At 42.7% G+C, this 16,170-nt stretch overlaps 1 protein-coding gene across 1 annotated transcript; it reads right to left on the bottom strand.

Annotated features, from left to right (window-relative positions):
- Nucleotides 1–7,629: 7,629 nt before the first annotated feature.
- On the bottom strand, nucleotides 7,630–8,754 carry PHLDA1 (pleckstrin homology like domain family A member 1). The gene has a single exon (XM_004384627.1). It carries the CDS (start codon nucleotides 8,752–8,754, stop codon nucleotides 7,630–7,632), a length of 1,125 nt encoding a protein of 374 aa, XP_004384684.1.
- Between the last annotated feature and the right edge of the window lie 7,416 nt (nucleotides 8,755–16,170).

Here is a 16,170-nt window from a genome sequence, read left to right as displayed (position 1 = left end):
GTTTCACAACTCCATGAGACAAGTACTCGTATTACTATACTTGACACATGACAAAAATGAGGCTAAAAAAATTTAAATCACTTGCCCAAGGTAACCTACAAGACTTGGTCCATCTAACTCTAAAGCAGGGTTTTCAACCTCAGCACTAATGATGTTTTAAGCATTATAATTCTTTGTTGGGGAGGGGGAGGCTATCCTGTGCACTGCAGGATGTTCAGCAGCATTCTTGGTCTAGATCTACCACCAGCTGTGAAAACCAAAATTGTCTCCTGTCATTGCCAAATGTCCCCTGGAAGACACCAGTTTGAGAACCACTACTCTAAATCCTAAGGAGCCCTGGGGGCACAATGGTTAAGCACTCGATTGCTAACCTGAAGGTCAGTGGTTTGAACCCACCAGCCAATCCACTCCATGGGAGAAAAGACCCGGAGATCTGCTCCTGTAAAAATTACAGCCTAGAAAACCCTATTGGGCAGTTCTACTCTGTCATATAGGGTCGCTATGAGTCGGAATCTACTTGATGCTACCCAACAACAACTCTAGAGCCTACGCTTAACTGTTAGGCTACATACCACCACCAACCCCCAACCGCCAACACCACCAGTCCTCCTACAGAAACACGGAGCTAGGAGAACACATACATCCACACATACAGACAGACACGGTCATAGACGGATTCCGTGAGAAACAGATTCTGAGATTTGACTGCAGGAGGTTTGGGGGGAGGGGAGGTGTTTTTGGGAACCACACCTGGGAGGAAGCAATGGAAACAGAATTGGGCAGAGGGAGAGATGAACTTCAAAGTCAACTCACTGTCAAAAGATGCCTCAGCCAATTCTATAGGGAGTTCTGGAGCTGGGATGGCCCTTTAGGGTTGTCTTGACTTGAGATAATGAGACCTGGCCTTTACCCACCTGCTACAGACCAGTCATTAGATGTGGGCTACCCCCAAGAAGAGGGTGTGTCTGAGGACAAAGTGGCTTTCCCTGAGGACAGGACTGAGGGCAATTCCTGGGAAAGGACTGGCTGAGAACATGACAGTCACTAACATTCCCCACGTTTGGGAACTGAGAGTGTCTTCTGTCCTAAATGAGCAGTCTAGGTGGAGCACCACAGCATCCTCTACAGACTCACCTATGAGTATTTCAGTTAGTTGTAACTAACTTCAAACACATAAGCAGGTGTACCAACACTGGAAAGTAACAAGCAAAATGAAAATAGTTACTAAGACAGTAGTATTATGAATAATGTTTTTTTTTCCTTTTAGATGCTGCTATCATACTGTTCTTACCAATTAAGAAGTGCTGAGACCTTAGAAAATCAAAATCATAGCTTCAAAACATCACATATTATATACTTATATGACTGTAGTGATTCCCAAGCCCCCTTGTCTGCCCTAAAATATAGGAAGCTTCCTTTCTTAGCAGTAGCAATCACTGTTCTGAGCAATTTCACTTGTACTAACTTATTAAATATTCTCAATAACCTTAAGGTTATTAACTCTGTTTTACAGAGAAGGAAACTGAGTTGCTCAGAGGTTAAGTAACTCAAGATCCACACAGTAAGTAAGTGGTAGAACTGGGACTTGAACCTATGGCTCTTACCCACCCTGCTTTACCACCTACTACATACATTTATTTCACAGTGTCCTGAAGTCCCCTCCCAGTGGCAATAATTTGTCTTTCCCGACTTCATTTCTTTTTTTTAAAAAAAAAAAAAGCAGAGTAATAAAACAGTCAATGTAAGACTATCCTAAGAAATGTGCCTTCAGATTGCCCATTTTAATGTCTCTTGAGATTTAAAGGTTTTTAGATGCCAATGGAAATTATAAGAGTAAAGTTGGGCTTTGTGAAAGGTTTTCACACAAAACAGGGAGCTTTATAGATAACCTGTTTGAAGGATGACTGTGAGTCAAGTCCTCACCCTCCCAAGAAACCTAGGAGGACTAGAATCTCTGGGACCCAAAAGGGAATTGCCTTCAGGCTAATTCACTAGGGGCCAGTTCTCATCCTCTGGGGCACTATAGAAAGTTCAGTTCAAATTCATTAGCATTCTGAAACCTAATTATTTCACCAAAAGATTTGAATAAATTTCCATATTCAAAATTCCCAGATAATTTTTTAAAAATTGTCTAATCTCACAAATGGTCTTTTTTTTTTCCAGAACGGTCAAGGCTTTGATGACAGCCAAGCCCTTTAGAACCTTTTTCCATAGGAATGCAGAGTGTACGTACCAGGTGAATAAGTCCTTCCAAAGGTCCACAGATCATCTCAGTAGATACTTTATTGGAAATGGAATGCATTTTGAAAATACGAAAAATAAATCACATCTCTCCAAAATCATTAAAGAGGCATATTTACACAAATTATGACCACACTATTAACTTCACAGATGTGATAGTTTGTACAGCATTTGGTACGCGGTGTTGCTTGCTTTTCAGAAGCTGGCATTTGCACATTCTGAAACTTTAAGCAGAAGGCTGACCGCAGAATGTAACAGACAATTGTTTGATCTTCTCAAAATAAATACTGTTATCTTGAAGGACCACCTATTGTTAAAACCTGCTTCCCCACTGCCCAGCAGACTGCCACCACACCAGCTTGAGGGCGCTGAGTAGCAGGTTTCACCAGCTTTTATGCAGATGCTTCTAAGGACCCAGAACCCTCCTGCTTCCTTCATTGGACACTAATGTCCTTTCTAAGAAAACCTTGTTGGATCCTGTGCTCCATTTTGGCAACTGTCCTAACAATGAAGTTACAGACCATTTTGTCTCCCAATCTTATGTAAATCTGCAGATCAAAAAGTCCCCCTTCAAAACTGTCAAGAATTTAGAAGGTAGTTCCTAAAAACCCATCTAACACAATTCTACAATTACTACATCTTAGGTTGCTTTAGATAAATAAGTACATTTATCTTGAATCACTGATGAATTAAAAACCAAGCTCTGTAACTTCCAGATTTAAAATTTATTCTACTAAGAGTATCTTAGTTTAAAAAAAAACCACTGCCTTTGAGTCGATTCCAACTCATAGGGACCCTTTAGGTCAGAGTAGAACTCTGCCACAGAGTTTCCAAGGAGCGCCTGGAGAAATCAAGCTGCTGACCTTTTGATTAGTAGACATAGCTCTTAACCACTACGCCACCAGGGTTTACAGAGTATCTTAGTGGTAAAGCAAAAACCAATTAGTTTGACATTTACGGAGAAAGAGAGAAAAAACAGAATGCTCACAGGCTTATCCTCATCCCACAAAGCTCTTTTTGCTCCAGGCTTCCTACAACTCTTAGACTCCTCATCTAAGCCTGCTACTGAATGTGGTATTGTAAACACCTGGAGCCAAGCTAAAGCCAAGCCACTTTCCCTGGGGACAGAAAGAAAGTGCAGTGTTTGAACCCACATGCTGGCAGCAATTTTAGTGTCAGATTTAAAATTGGGGCTCTTTAAGAGAAATACAAAGTGTTTGTTATATGATAACAGAGAAGAGTTAAAACAGGCCTTTCAACTTAAGCCTGTCATCCTAACAATGTTCACATGCGTAAGAGGTATTTTTCCCCCATTGGAAAAATATGTGAAGTGAAATCATAAAGTTGGCTTGATTTCTACTTGATGAGAGAATCCAAACTTGCTCTCTGAGAAAAATGTTAACTTTGAAAGGGTCACAACCATTACCCTAGGAGCCCTAGTGGCACAGTGGTTAAGCACTCAGCTGCTAACCGAATCCACCAGCCAGTCCTCAGGAGAAAGATGTGTGCCGTCCACTTCCATAAAGATTACAGCCTTGGAAACTCTATACGGTCGCTATGAGTCAGAATCGACTCGACAGCAACGGGTTCATAACCGTTACTCTTTGACCTCAGCACTCCTCGTAGGGCTGACGCAAATCTATATGGATTTCCATTATAAGAAATTATGTTTAAGAAGCCTTGTCAAAATCCTTAGCCTGTCCCAGTATCAGTTGTTCTCAGAAGACAACATGCAAGCAAGTAAAGGAAGCACTGAATGAAGCAAGAGAAACCACCTGCTGGGTCCTAGCGAGTTACACACTTTTTCCCTCTTTCAGTCATTTGTCCAACAAATGGTTATTGAGCTCACTGTGTAGGAGGCTTGGTGCCTACACAAGTTTAAGGACAAAAGTTCAGTTTCCAGATGGGACATTCCTTTTAATTTTCCAACTTTTTACATTTTATGTTTATTTAAAGGATGGGTTTTCTATTGGACCTGTCCTTTTGTTCTTTCCTTTCTTGGGCTGAATTATTTTTACCTTTTTCCCTGAAGCTGATTTGTCAGGTCTCATAATACCTTAAGTGGTTTGTTAGGGCAGGTATCATAATTGCCTTACAGGTAAACTAAAGCCACTGAGAAAGTAAATGATTTGCATTTTGTGTTTATGTTGTTTTGTCAAGCATGCTTAGATTTTTGCTCTAGAAAAATTATTAATCATGATAATTTCATAAAATGTCAAAATAACAAAAACCATCCTACTCCCCTCCTTTCTAATTTCAGAGGTCTCACAGTTAAGTAATGACTAGATCTAGAGAGCCACAAAGAGAGTCACTCAACATAAATATCACAGCCAACCAACGAGCAGGTGCTGAGGAAAGACAAGGAACCAGGATTCTGGTGGCCCTATTAAGAAACATGGCTACTGGGGAAAAGAATAATTCCAGCAGCTAAGAGGGAGCCTGGGCATATATATGTATATATTGACAATGAGACCACATATATATATTGACAATGAGACCACCTAGCCCTATATGTAAGCTAAAAACATACCAATGTCTTTTTAAGAACCTACATGAATTTTCATTTAAAAACTATTTGGTATGGGTTTTACTTTTTTTTTTTTTTTCTTTTCTAAACACAGGAATGTGGAAGGAAAAACCTTCATCTGGAAAAAATCGTGGTTTAATTGGGGTTATTATGATCTTCTCATATTACAACTACACTACTCTGCATGGGGCATTCCCCAAAAAGTAGAGCAGTAATTCTAAGACAACTGAACCAAACTTGGCCTAAGAGATCTCCTTTAGACCTGGCTCTCTAAGCAGCCCTTTACACACATATATATGTGTGTGTGTGTGTGTGTGTGTGTATATATATATATATATGGAGCCCTAGTGGTGCAGTTGTTAAAGCGCTTGGCTGCTAACCAAAAGATCAGCACTTTGAACCCACCAGCCACTCCACAAGAAAAAAATGTGGCAGTCTGCTCCCGTAAAGATTACAGCCTTGGAAATCCTATGCAGTGGTTCTACTCTGTCTTACAGGATCACTATGAGTCAGAATCAACTTGATGGCAATGGGTATATGTGTATATATATATTTATATATATATGAGTTTTTAAATCTTTGCAGAGTAGCTTCACAACCTATAACCTAAACACCCACTGAACTTGGAAGTCTACTTAAGTTTTGTTTGCCATTTGCTTGAGTTTTAGTTTTCCCCACAACTTTTTGGATAAGAGTCATGATCTCAAAATTTCATCATTTAAATATTGCACTAAAAAATAATTTGACCTTGAAACTCCTTTCTAGATGGAGGGAGAATAAATGTATCTCTAGAATGCAGTTATATTTTCATATCTTAACTATATAACTTAACAGTGGCCTAATATTGATCATTCTAATTTGAATGCTGGAAAAATCCTGAGCTAGACTTTGTGAAAAATGGAAAACACAGAGACCCTTTGGTAAAACCATGCATATAGGAAGTGACTTTCAGCCCCAAGAGGATTTGGTATCATCTATGGCTCTTTTTAAAGCAGCATCTGCCCTTGTGGATTCTGACCATCCTTTTGATTTAAGACAGAAGAGGGTTTGTTCTACCTTTAAAAGCACATCCTCTTTTTATTCCCCCAGATTCCCTAACAAGTGGCTGCTAAAACAAGACTGAGGCTGTTTTCTAACTGAAAACCAAGTGTTTATCTTGCCCTTCTTTTTTCAATTTCTGAGTTTTGCTAACCCAACAACAAAACACATAACCCGCAAATTTCTCATAGGTGATAAAAAGCAAAACAGTTGGGTTTCCTGATCAACATTATTTTCTGTATCAAAACAAAAAGTTATGACCCGTAGTTCTTCAAAATATTTACAAACTGTATTTTAAACTACGAGATTCTTCAGTGTGCTTCTAGAACAAAGTAAAAGAATCAGAAAATGTGGTTCACATCAGTGTGGGAAGGTCTTGCTCTTGGAGAAGGGTAATCCATAGTCTGTATGGGGCACGTATATTATCTCCAGTAAGTTGAATGATTCTCTTTTTCCCCCCCTGCTTTTTTGAAATAAAACACTTAAATGCATTTATACTTATAAATCACAGTCAAAAGGACTCTGCTTATTAAACTCCTCGCACACAGAAGATATAAGCAAAGCTTGTTCCCACAATAGACCTAGCCCTACCATATAATATTCAAGATCTGATCAGCCTGCTATCAGTTGGATATGTTTTTTAATGGTATTTTGAAACCAGATACCATTACTACTGATATTCTTTTAGAAAAGCGAGATCTCGAGCATTTGATTTTCATAATTACACAATTCTGAACTTTTAGCTTCTTTAAACTTCTAATCTACATAAAACATGGCTAAAGAAAGTAAACCTCAAAAAAAGTCGTATCACAGAATTTAATTTCAACCACCTGGCATAACAATGAAAGTGTCAGACCTTCTGAAAATGCCCTAGGAATAATGAATGGATTCTTAATGTTTTCCCCTCCACCACTCTTTTTTTTTCTTTTTTCTTTTCCAAGATTAGGACTCACTAGGGAATGGGTCTTTCAGACATAAAGTTTCTTTCTTGGGAAATCGCCTACATTCAGAAATGTCTTAGAACAAGCATTTAAAAAAAAAACTAATAAATAATCATAAACCAAAATACATTAAAATAAAATTACAGTACATTATCACTCCTAGAAGGTTCATCATACTAGAAGATCCTTTCAAAGGTTCATAAATAAAGTCTTGACTCGGAATCGTTTCCTGCATCGTGATGAAGAGTGTGCAGAAAATTAAAGAGATCGAAAGTTATCAGTTGGGTGATGTCCAAACTGCTTGATCTGGTGGGGGGGGGGGGGGGGGGGCTGTTTTGTTTTCCATCAAGTGAAGACAATAGAAATGTGCTCGTCCCACTTCCTCAAGTCCTCAAAACCTAGAAAGAAATGACACAGAATGAAGTAGGTGGCTAAGAATCTCTCCAGACCCAGTTCTTTTTGGACCAGCCTGGCAGACCAAGCGTGCTCAGAAAGACAGCGGGGACACTCCTTCAAGTTGTCCAGACACAGTCAAGTGGCGCTTGTGACACCGAGAGAGCCAGCGGTGGCGCTAGGGTGCGCACCACCCACCAAGCGCGGGACCCGGTCGGCGGGGAGGCAGTCCGCGACGCCTTCCTGCCCGGCCCCGTCCCATCTTCCCCTCTCTGCCCGGCCTCTCTTGGCTCCAGCTTGCTTGCCTGCTTTCCACCTTCCCAGAAACTTGGATTGATTTTTTATTTCTCCACCCAAAGCCAAACTCGTAGACAAACTCCCTACCCACCCCCAACACTCCGGCAATCCATTCTTCGGCGTTCCAAGTCCCGAAACCCGATTGCCCGAGTCGCCCGGACCTTACCTTGTCTGGCCCGGGTGCTGCCCCCTTCAGGCAGAGTTGGAGGTGCTGCGAAGAAGCCGCTGACCGTGCGATTGCGAGTGCGGCTGCTGGTGCGGGTGCGGCTGTGGGTGAGGTTGTGGGTGTGGGTGCGGGTGTGGGTGCGAGTGTGGGTGCGGATGCGGATACGGGTGGAGCTGCTGGGGCTGGGACTGGGGCTTGGATTGGGGCTGGAGCTGGGGCTGCGGTTGGGGTTGAGGCTGGAGCTGCGGCTGCGGGGTCTGCTGCTGAACCAGGTGCTGCTGCTTCTGCCGCGTGGACTTGACCGCCAGGATGGCCTGGCGGTTCTTGTACTGCACCATCTGCAGTGTGATCTCGGCGTTCCAGCCCTGGTCCTGCGGGCACCGAAAGTCGATCTCCTTGCCCTCGGCCATCACCACAGTGAAGTACATGTACTTCCCCTTGCGCTCCACACAGTCCACTGTCTTCATGTTGGAAAAGTGCAATTCCTTGAGCTTGACCGGCGGCTCGAGGCCGGCGACAGCGGGGCCGCCGGGTTGGGACGGCTCGGCCGGCCCCTGCCCCTGTCCGGGCTGTTGCTGGTGTTGCAGCTGCTTGGGCGGGATGAGCAGCAGTCCCTCTTCAGTGAGGATGCAGCACTTCTTCTTCCAGAGCTGCAGCAACCCGTCGCTGCGCTTCTCCAGCACGCCCTCCTTCACCGCCTTGCAGCCGCTGCTTTCCAGCATCCTCCTGGCATAAGGGGGGCCGCCGCTCGGCTCGGCCTCTCCGCTTCCAGCCGCCCGGGCCGGAGGCAGCAGCAGCAGTCGCGCGCCGTCCTCGCCGCAGCGCCTGCCGCGGCCACCCGGCCGAAGCGCGCAGAAGAGGCTGACACGCAGGAGGCAGAGCGGCGGTGGAGGCGGCGGCTCGGGGTCCCGACAGAGGGGCAGCCGCGTCCTGATGCGCCACAAGGTCCCGGAGCTGCGAGCCGCCGGGCCTCTGCAGTCCTCTTCCGAGCGCTCACTGAAGGGCACTGGCCGGGCCCCCTCGCGGCGCTTTTGAATGGGCCATCTCCCCCACCCCCGAGTGACACCCAGCGGAAAAGGCGGCTCCTGGCGCCCGCAGCGCGGGGGATAACCCTGCTCTGAAAGGCGCTCGGCCGCCGGCGCACGCCTCATTAACTTGGGGCCTTTCCAAAGCCGGCCGCGTCCACGCCCCTCGCGTCCCTCGCTCCGCCTCCCGCCGCCCACTCGCTTCCGCGCTCCTTCCCGGGGAGGACTGAGTGGACCCGAGCCCCGGAAACTCTTCTCCGCGCTGGGCCACCGCCAGCTGCCTGGCGACGAATCTTGACGCCCAGAGGGCGCTGAGGGGCCATCGCCACCGTCCCGCCTCTCCCTGGCCCGCGGGGGCTCTCTGCTAACAGCCTCAGAAAGTGAGGCTGGGGCTGGGAGGGCGGGAACCGCTACCAGACAGTGCCTGGAACGCGAAGCTGCCGCTCGCCCCGGATCCAGCCCTAGGAATTGGCGCCGGCTCCGACATCCCGCCGAGCCAGTGTCCCGGCCTGGGCGAGCCGGGAGCGGGGGATGAGGCTCGAGAGCCACGGAGTCCTGTGGAAGTGTGCCTTCTGCCCCAAGACGCCTACGTAAACATCTTAGTGCACAAAGGCCGAGAGGACACCATGTCTTTAAGCGCACATTCGATCACGGTAGTTTATTAGCTCTTCTTGGACCAGAGAGAGCAAGTTAAATCAAAGCAATAGCGCTACCGCCTGTCCCGTTTGGAAGGCGTAGAGAAAGGTGAACTCACAACACTTGAGCAGGCTTCTCGCCTTCCTTTTCTCGATCCAGGAGCAAACACTAACCTATCTTCTCGATCCCGTACACAAGCTTCTCAGCTTCCTGCTTGACCCAGCCGAGCAGTCGGCAACATCTCTTACAACATTTAACTCAATTTTCTAATTACAAACTGAGGGAACTCCGGTGCTAAGAAACCCCACACTTGGAACAGTTTAGCCCTCCAAACGCCAGATCTCTGCCTCCGTGTCTCCCTCTTTGCAAAAGCCTCACAGGTCATCTCTGTTTTGTTATCATTTATTTGTGTGTGACCGGGGGAAGGTGATGCAGTACTTGGCCCTAGTTTCCTCCTACTCCTCCTTTAAACAGAACTTTCATATAAGCTGCTTCCAAGAAGTAAGGAAGAATAAAGAGTATAAGCCAAGACCAAGCCTCTTGGTGAGGAAATTCATCCAGTAAGTAAACACAGAACACCAACTAGAGAGAAATAATCACAAGACATAAGCCAGGGGTAGACACCTCAGACAGAGTTGGGCAAGTTAAGAGAAAAGGCTGCTGCTTGTACACAAGGAGGAAGAAGGGAGAGTTTAGCTCATCTGCTAGTTTTGTATGGCTGGAACAAAGTAAAGGGGGAAAAGGAAGTGAGAGATGAGCTTGGAGAGGTGAGCAAGAGTCAAATTCCGAAGGCCTTTGTGTCATGCTAAGAAATAAGAACTTAATCCTGAAGGTAGTGGAGAACAAAGGATAACTTTTAAACATGGGAGGGTCCTGAATCTTAATCTAAGGAACAATGTCTTAGCAAATATGAAATTCCAGCACAATCCTTAATTCCACTGAATTGCACTTTGTGCGATGCTGAGGATCTTCTCATTGCTGATGAGCAGTCTTTTCAGGAGAAAGGAAATTAATAAAATCAGGTAAAGATTTCTTGTAAAATTACATTTAAAATGACTAATAATTCTGTTAGCAATGACAAACACTACACCTAACATCTGTTTGTTTATCTGCCTTTGTAGGACAAGTGAGCATTCCAGAGAATTTCTGCATGAGCAGCTGTTCATCCTTTTAACAGAATGTCCCTCTTACTCATTTGGAAATGATACTTTAAATCTGCAATTCAGAGTGTCTGAAGGCAGGTGTAGATGGGAAAAAAAATTTTTATACAGAAATGCAAACTTGATTGGGTAAAAAAATGAGATCTGGAAGCCAAGCCGTTATTTCTTAGGAGAAATTCATGTATGTTTGGTGTTACCCTAACTTCTGCAGTTTATACTTATGCAATAAATGCATTCTGTTGTCCTAAATTATTCCACAATGTCTAAACAACCAGCACAATTTTCAAAATCACCTGTTTTATTATTAACAAGAAACTAAAATTCAGAAATTTCCAGTTGGGTATCTCACAACTTGGTAATTTTTTGAGTAGCTCAATGTGCCCTTTCTCACCACAATGCATTGATGACTGGAAATCTTAGTAGTATAGGAATCTCATACATCAGTGACAACTTTGCTCTTGATTTATTTCAGCAGTCACCACCAACTCACTAAAATGGTCATATTTGCCAATTTTTTAAGACAGTGAAATAAATTCACACAAAATGCATTGTAAGCAAGTTAACTATTCCTAAAAAAAACAGAATTTTGGCTGCACACATAATGAAAACCTACAAATGTCAAACATTTTTAAAGTTTAGGAAACTAGCTAAAACAATCATTGCTTTGGTGAATCTGAAATGGCTAATTCAAACTGCATTTTCTAGCTGTCAGCATCAAAGTCGTACTTGCCCTATTGGCAGCATTTGACACAATTTCTCATCTTTGACACAGTTCTTCATTGGCTTCTAGGACATCACTCTCAATTTTCCTTCTACCTCCCTGGTCACTGTTTCAGTCTCTTCTAGAAGATCTCCCTCTTCTCCCATCCTTTAATGTTGGAGTGGACCACACCTGTTTTCAGTCCTTAGTCCTCTTTACATACATTCACTCCCTTGGTGATCTCATGCAGTCTCATCATTTTTAGTATCATCTCTATGCCAACGACTCCCAAATTCATGTCTCCAACTTGTACGGTAACAGCTTATTGTCAAAGAATAAAACAAAGATCACTGAAGTTTTAAAATAAGAATACTAACATGCCAGGCAAGGGAACACATACTACTGAAAACATTCACCAAGTAATTCACCAGAGAGAAATGTCTGAGGCAATTTTAAGTCCTAGAAAGTGGGATTCATAGAGCTTTTGCTCTGTGGATAAGATGGAGGAATCCATAGGCTATACACAATTGCTTAAAACAAGCCCCATTGTTCACTGGATGGAACTGTTCCAATAAGCCTCTGAAGTACCAGGATCACTTAAAGTTCTTGGTTCTTCAGGAGCTTTAGCTGATTAGAACAGTTGTAGTTCAACTACAATCTTCAAAATTGAAACAGCCTTCAGTTTTGATATATCCGAACCCATTGCTACTATAAGTTGATCAGTTTCCACTTACACTTTTCTACAGTACCACTTTGATGTCTAACAGATAACTGAAACGTATGAGCACCCAAACTGAACTCCTGATCTCAAACCTTCACTCTTACCTGTTCTACCTGAAGGCTTTCCCCTTCTCAGTTGATCGCAATCCCCCCTGTACAGTTGCTCAGGCCAAAAACCCTGTACTGCTCTCAAATCAGGCCAAGAGCAGTCCTAACCCAGGGCCCTGAGCTTTAGAGAGATCTTGCACTTTAGAGGAGCCAAAATGACATGCCCATCTGGAAGCTCACAGCCCTCATTCTACACTCCACTCCAGGTACTCAGGATTCCAAATCCCATTCTGAAATGACCTCTAGATTCTTTCCAGTGCCTCTTCCCTAGGGACTGCTCCAGGGAATATATTACGCCACCAGTATATGCACTGATCTGTAGGGAGAGTGGACAGAATGCTGACGTGTCCACACAAACGCGCAGAGGGCCCCTTGCTATACAGTTTAGAGCCAGGGGTGGGAAGAGAAGGGAGGTGGGCCACGAATGAGAACCAGCTCCGCCCACAAGTTGTGTTCTGGCACCAGACTCAGAATTTGACATTTAAACCTGGCCTTCCAGGTCCTTATAAAGGCATATATTATCTATATCAAAATAGGAGCATTGGACGTATTTTTATCTAACAAACTTAAATATTCAAACATATGGCATCTCTATTTGTACTCTTGTCCTGGGACTGCAAATGTTTAGAAGCGGGTCTACCTCGCTGATATCCTTTACTCTTCCTCTCAATAGCCAATCCACACATTTAGTCAGAAAATCCCTTCGGCTATGCCTTCAAACAATATCTAAACTCTCTTCACTTTTCTTTACTTCCTTCATTACCACCCTGATCCAAAACACCATCATCTCCCCCCTGGATTACTGCGATGGCCTCTAACTTGCCTCCCTGATTCTACCCTTGTTCTATAATCTATTTTCAACACAGCAGAGTGATTCCAATTATTTTCCTCAAAATGTCACCTTATCAATAAGATCTCTACCCTACCCACTCTAAAACTGCAACAACAAAATTCCCCTTATTTTCTCCCATAGCATTTATCACCTGCTAACATACTACTGGATCATTTATTTATTAAGCCTCCCTACTAGAACGTAAGCTCTCCAAGAGAGCAAGAACCGTTTTTAATAGGTCACCTAGAGCAATTCTTGGCAAATAGCGGGTGCTCAACATATGTAGAAACTTCAAATTGAATCAGAAGTCCATATCTATCATAAAAAGAAAATTTTCTTGAAATGGTTTTGACAGATTTTTTCATAAATGCATCCTTCCACAAATTTGGAAACTGTAACAGAACTTTATGAAAAAGCTTCCAAAACGTGCCATACCAATATACATTTGGTATAATATTTTTAAAATGGATAACTAATATACACGCTAGGTCTCTTCATCTTATATGCCACAGATGTCATCTAAAATGTTCCACCAACCTTTCTCGCTCTGTGCAACAGGCAACTTAATACTGTGACCGGTATTTAAATAAACTATCATCCTATATTGGTTTCTAGTTTAAGAATAATCTAAAGGATAAGAACCATAGTAACGGAACTGGATTTGTAACAGCTTCTCTTACTTGGCAGTTAAATAGCCAAATACTTGCTTAAGACTCAATTAATCAATACTGGTGTAAAAAGAGTAAAACTTGGGACGTTTATTTTCATTTACAACTTGACGACAAGATTCCAAAATCCTTAATCTGTAAATTTACTTATTTGCAATACAGAGACTCATCATGACAATGGTCACTCTGAGATACGGCTAGAACAAAGGTCAATTTCTTTCAAGGCAGTTAAAAGCCAAATAATCTATGAAATTACAAATCAGTTCCCCTTCTCAGTATATAAAGTATGGTAACCAAATAGGCCGTCGTTCACAGTGCAATTTAGACTCTGTAATTACTCAATTTTTTCACATTTGAAATACCATGATTCTAATTTCTGAAATGATTTGAGTTTAAAGTGTTAAATAGTAACTCCTCCACACAGAACTGTGACTTTAGGAAGGTGCTGCAAGCTGTCATCCTTTCAGTGTACTAGTTGATCAACTGATGCCGCCTAGTGATCAATCTGTATAACACAACTTAGAACAAGTCAATATATTTAAGGGTGCTTGGTGCTCTACTGAAGTGTTTTTGAAACTATGACAACCAATTTGTGGATCATTAAATCAATTTAATGAATGATGATCATATAATAAATTAAAATCCATACACTATGCACTTGTGAATTGTTAACATGTATTTTACACTGGGTCATGTGAAATTTTTCTTGCTGCAGATCTTGCCTGAAGTCTGAAGGCCACTGTGCTACTAGGTTCAAAGATGAAAATACTGTCTGTCAGCCATGATCTCAGGTTATCTAGTAAACTAGACATCTTTAATAACTACTGATCAGTTTGAAGCAGAGTACAGTATGAAGGGGAAGGATTTAACTCTGCCAGAGGAAACCTAAGTGGGTTTTGAATTGGGCTTTGAAGAATGAGAGGATACAGAGGATTTGGGAGAGTAAAGCAGAGGCGGCTACCTTTAGAGTGTGCACAAGTAAACATATGAGCAGCTCACTTAGGGTTGAATGGAAGGAGTCAAAAGGCAAATAGGACTTACTCTGTACAGGGCTTTCCATGCCAGGGCACGGAGTTACAGTGTTGTCTTATATATAGTGGCAGGCAATTATGTTCTCTATGGTATTTCAGAGGGAAAACTGGGCAATGTATAGGATAGAACGGATCCAAATGGTCAGGCTATTTCAAAAGCCTAGATTAGAGAAGTGAGAACCCAACGTGACAGAATTTAGGATGGAGTCAAGTAATTGACAGGGTTTGGCACTTAAACTGAGGGAGGTGACTAAGTGTTATCTGACTGGGAATATACAGGGCAGGCAGGTTGAATAGACATTTTATTGAAGATGTTCAACACGTAACTGAATCCAGGAGTATGGTGATGTAGAAGGGTAATATTATCTTTGAAGTGACTCATGAACCATGGGAGTGGATGAAACAAAGCAGGAGTTAGGCTCTCTTTCTGCCCTAAATCCAGAACATAGGAGATAGCACGCTGGAAGAGCAGAAAAGGAAAGTGACAAAGTGAAGGAGCCAGAGAAGAACCAATATCGTAGAGTCACCAAACTGCAACCACTCAAGTGTGTTCTAGGTCTTCAGGGTGGCAGTAGAGAAGCCTCAGGCATTCCGCAGCAAATCAAGGCAGAAGCACTGGTGAACCTGCTTTAACAATCTAACCGTATGTTTGAGGATTGCCCTGGCTGAATAGCTTTGAAGACTCAATCCTCCAGAAGAGCCTACAAACACCTAAAATCCTTTCATAAATTCTTTTCTAATTAAACAGATAAAAAGCTCCTGTTGTCTGCAAGTCAAATTTCTGATTAATAGCCATTTGGGCAAATCCTTTCAAGTGAAGAATCCAATGACTCCTTCTTTTGCAGTCTTCTTTCCATTATACCACAGCACAGAGTCTGAGAGACTAGAGACTATTCAATTTCATCATTTTTTATCTGAGACAATATTTAGTAAATGCAAAAAGGCTTTTTAAAGGTGATAGAGTAGTATAAACAATTCTTTCCAAAAGTGCAAGGGCGGAGGAAAAAGATGGGATGGAAGCTTGCTTGGGTGGTGGTAAGTGGCAAAGCTACTAAAACCCGGGCTTGTAGGCAAAGGATTGGAGGGTAGAGGGTGTGACACAGATGATGGGATAACTGAATGCATATTAGGGATGAGATAAAGAACAATTAGGCAGGACCATAAAACAAAAAATAATACACGTGAGGAACGTGCTTTAGTTCAATCAGATATTCAAGACCAAACAGGCAGCTCCTGTCCAAAAGTAGGATGGAAAGGGGGAACCCAGGGTGGAAAGGGGGAGTGTGCTGTCACATTGTGGGGATTGCAACTAATGTCACAAAACAATGTGTATAAATTTTTCTATGAGAAATCAACTTGAGCTGTAAATTTTCAACTAAAGCACAATTTAAAAAAAAAATCTGTGGAGGTAACCAGGCCCAAAAAAGTGGAGGGACATCTTTTCCATTGAACTCAGGAAATCTTTTTACACCAAAATTTCCACATTGCCACTTATTAGAAAAAGCCTCATGTTTTAGAAATAAAAACAATGGCTCACAATTCATAACTATAAACCTAAGTAAACTAGTTATTTGAATGACAATTAGCATCCCTTAACGGGTCAGAAACTAAGTAATCATTTAGTTTTTGTTCCTAATGAGATTTCATTTACATTTCTGCCTGTCACCTTCTCAACCTCATTTGTGTA

The sequence above is a fragment of the Trichechus manatus genome, unplaced genomic scaffold (assembly GCF_000243295.1).
Source record: "Trichechus manatus latirostris isolate Lorelei unplaced genomic scaffold, TriManLat1.0 scaffold00125, whole genome shotgun sequence".
Taxonomy (NCBI): domain Eukaryota; kingdom Metazoa; phylum Chordata; class Mammalia; order Sirenia; family Trichechidae; genus Trichechus; species Trichechus manatus.
The sequence above is the reverse complement of the archived record's forward strand: the minus strand, read 5'-3'. Positions and strand labels throughout refer to the sequence as shown.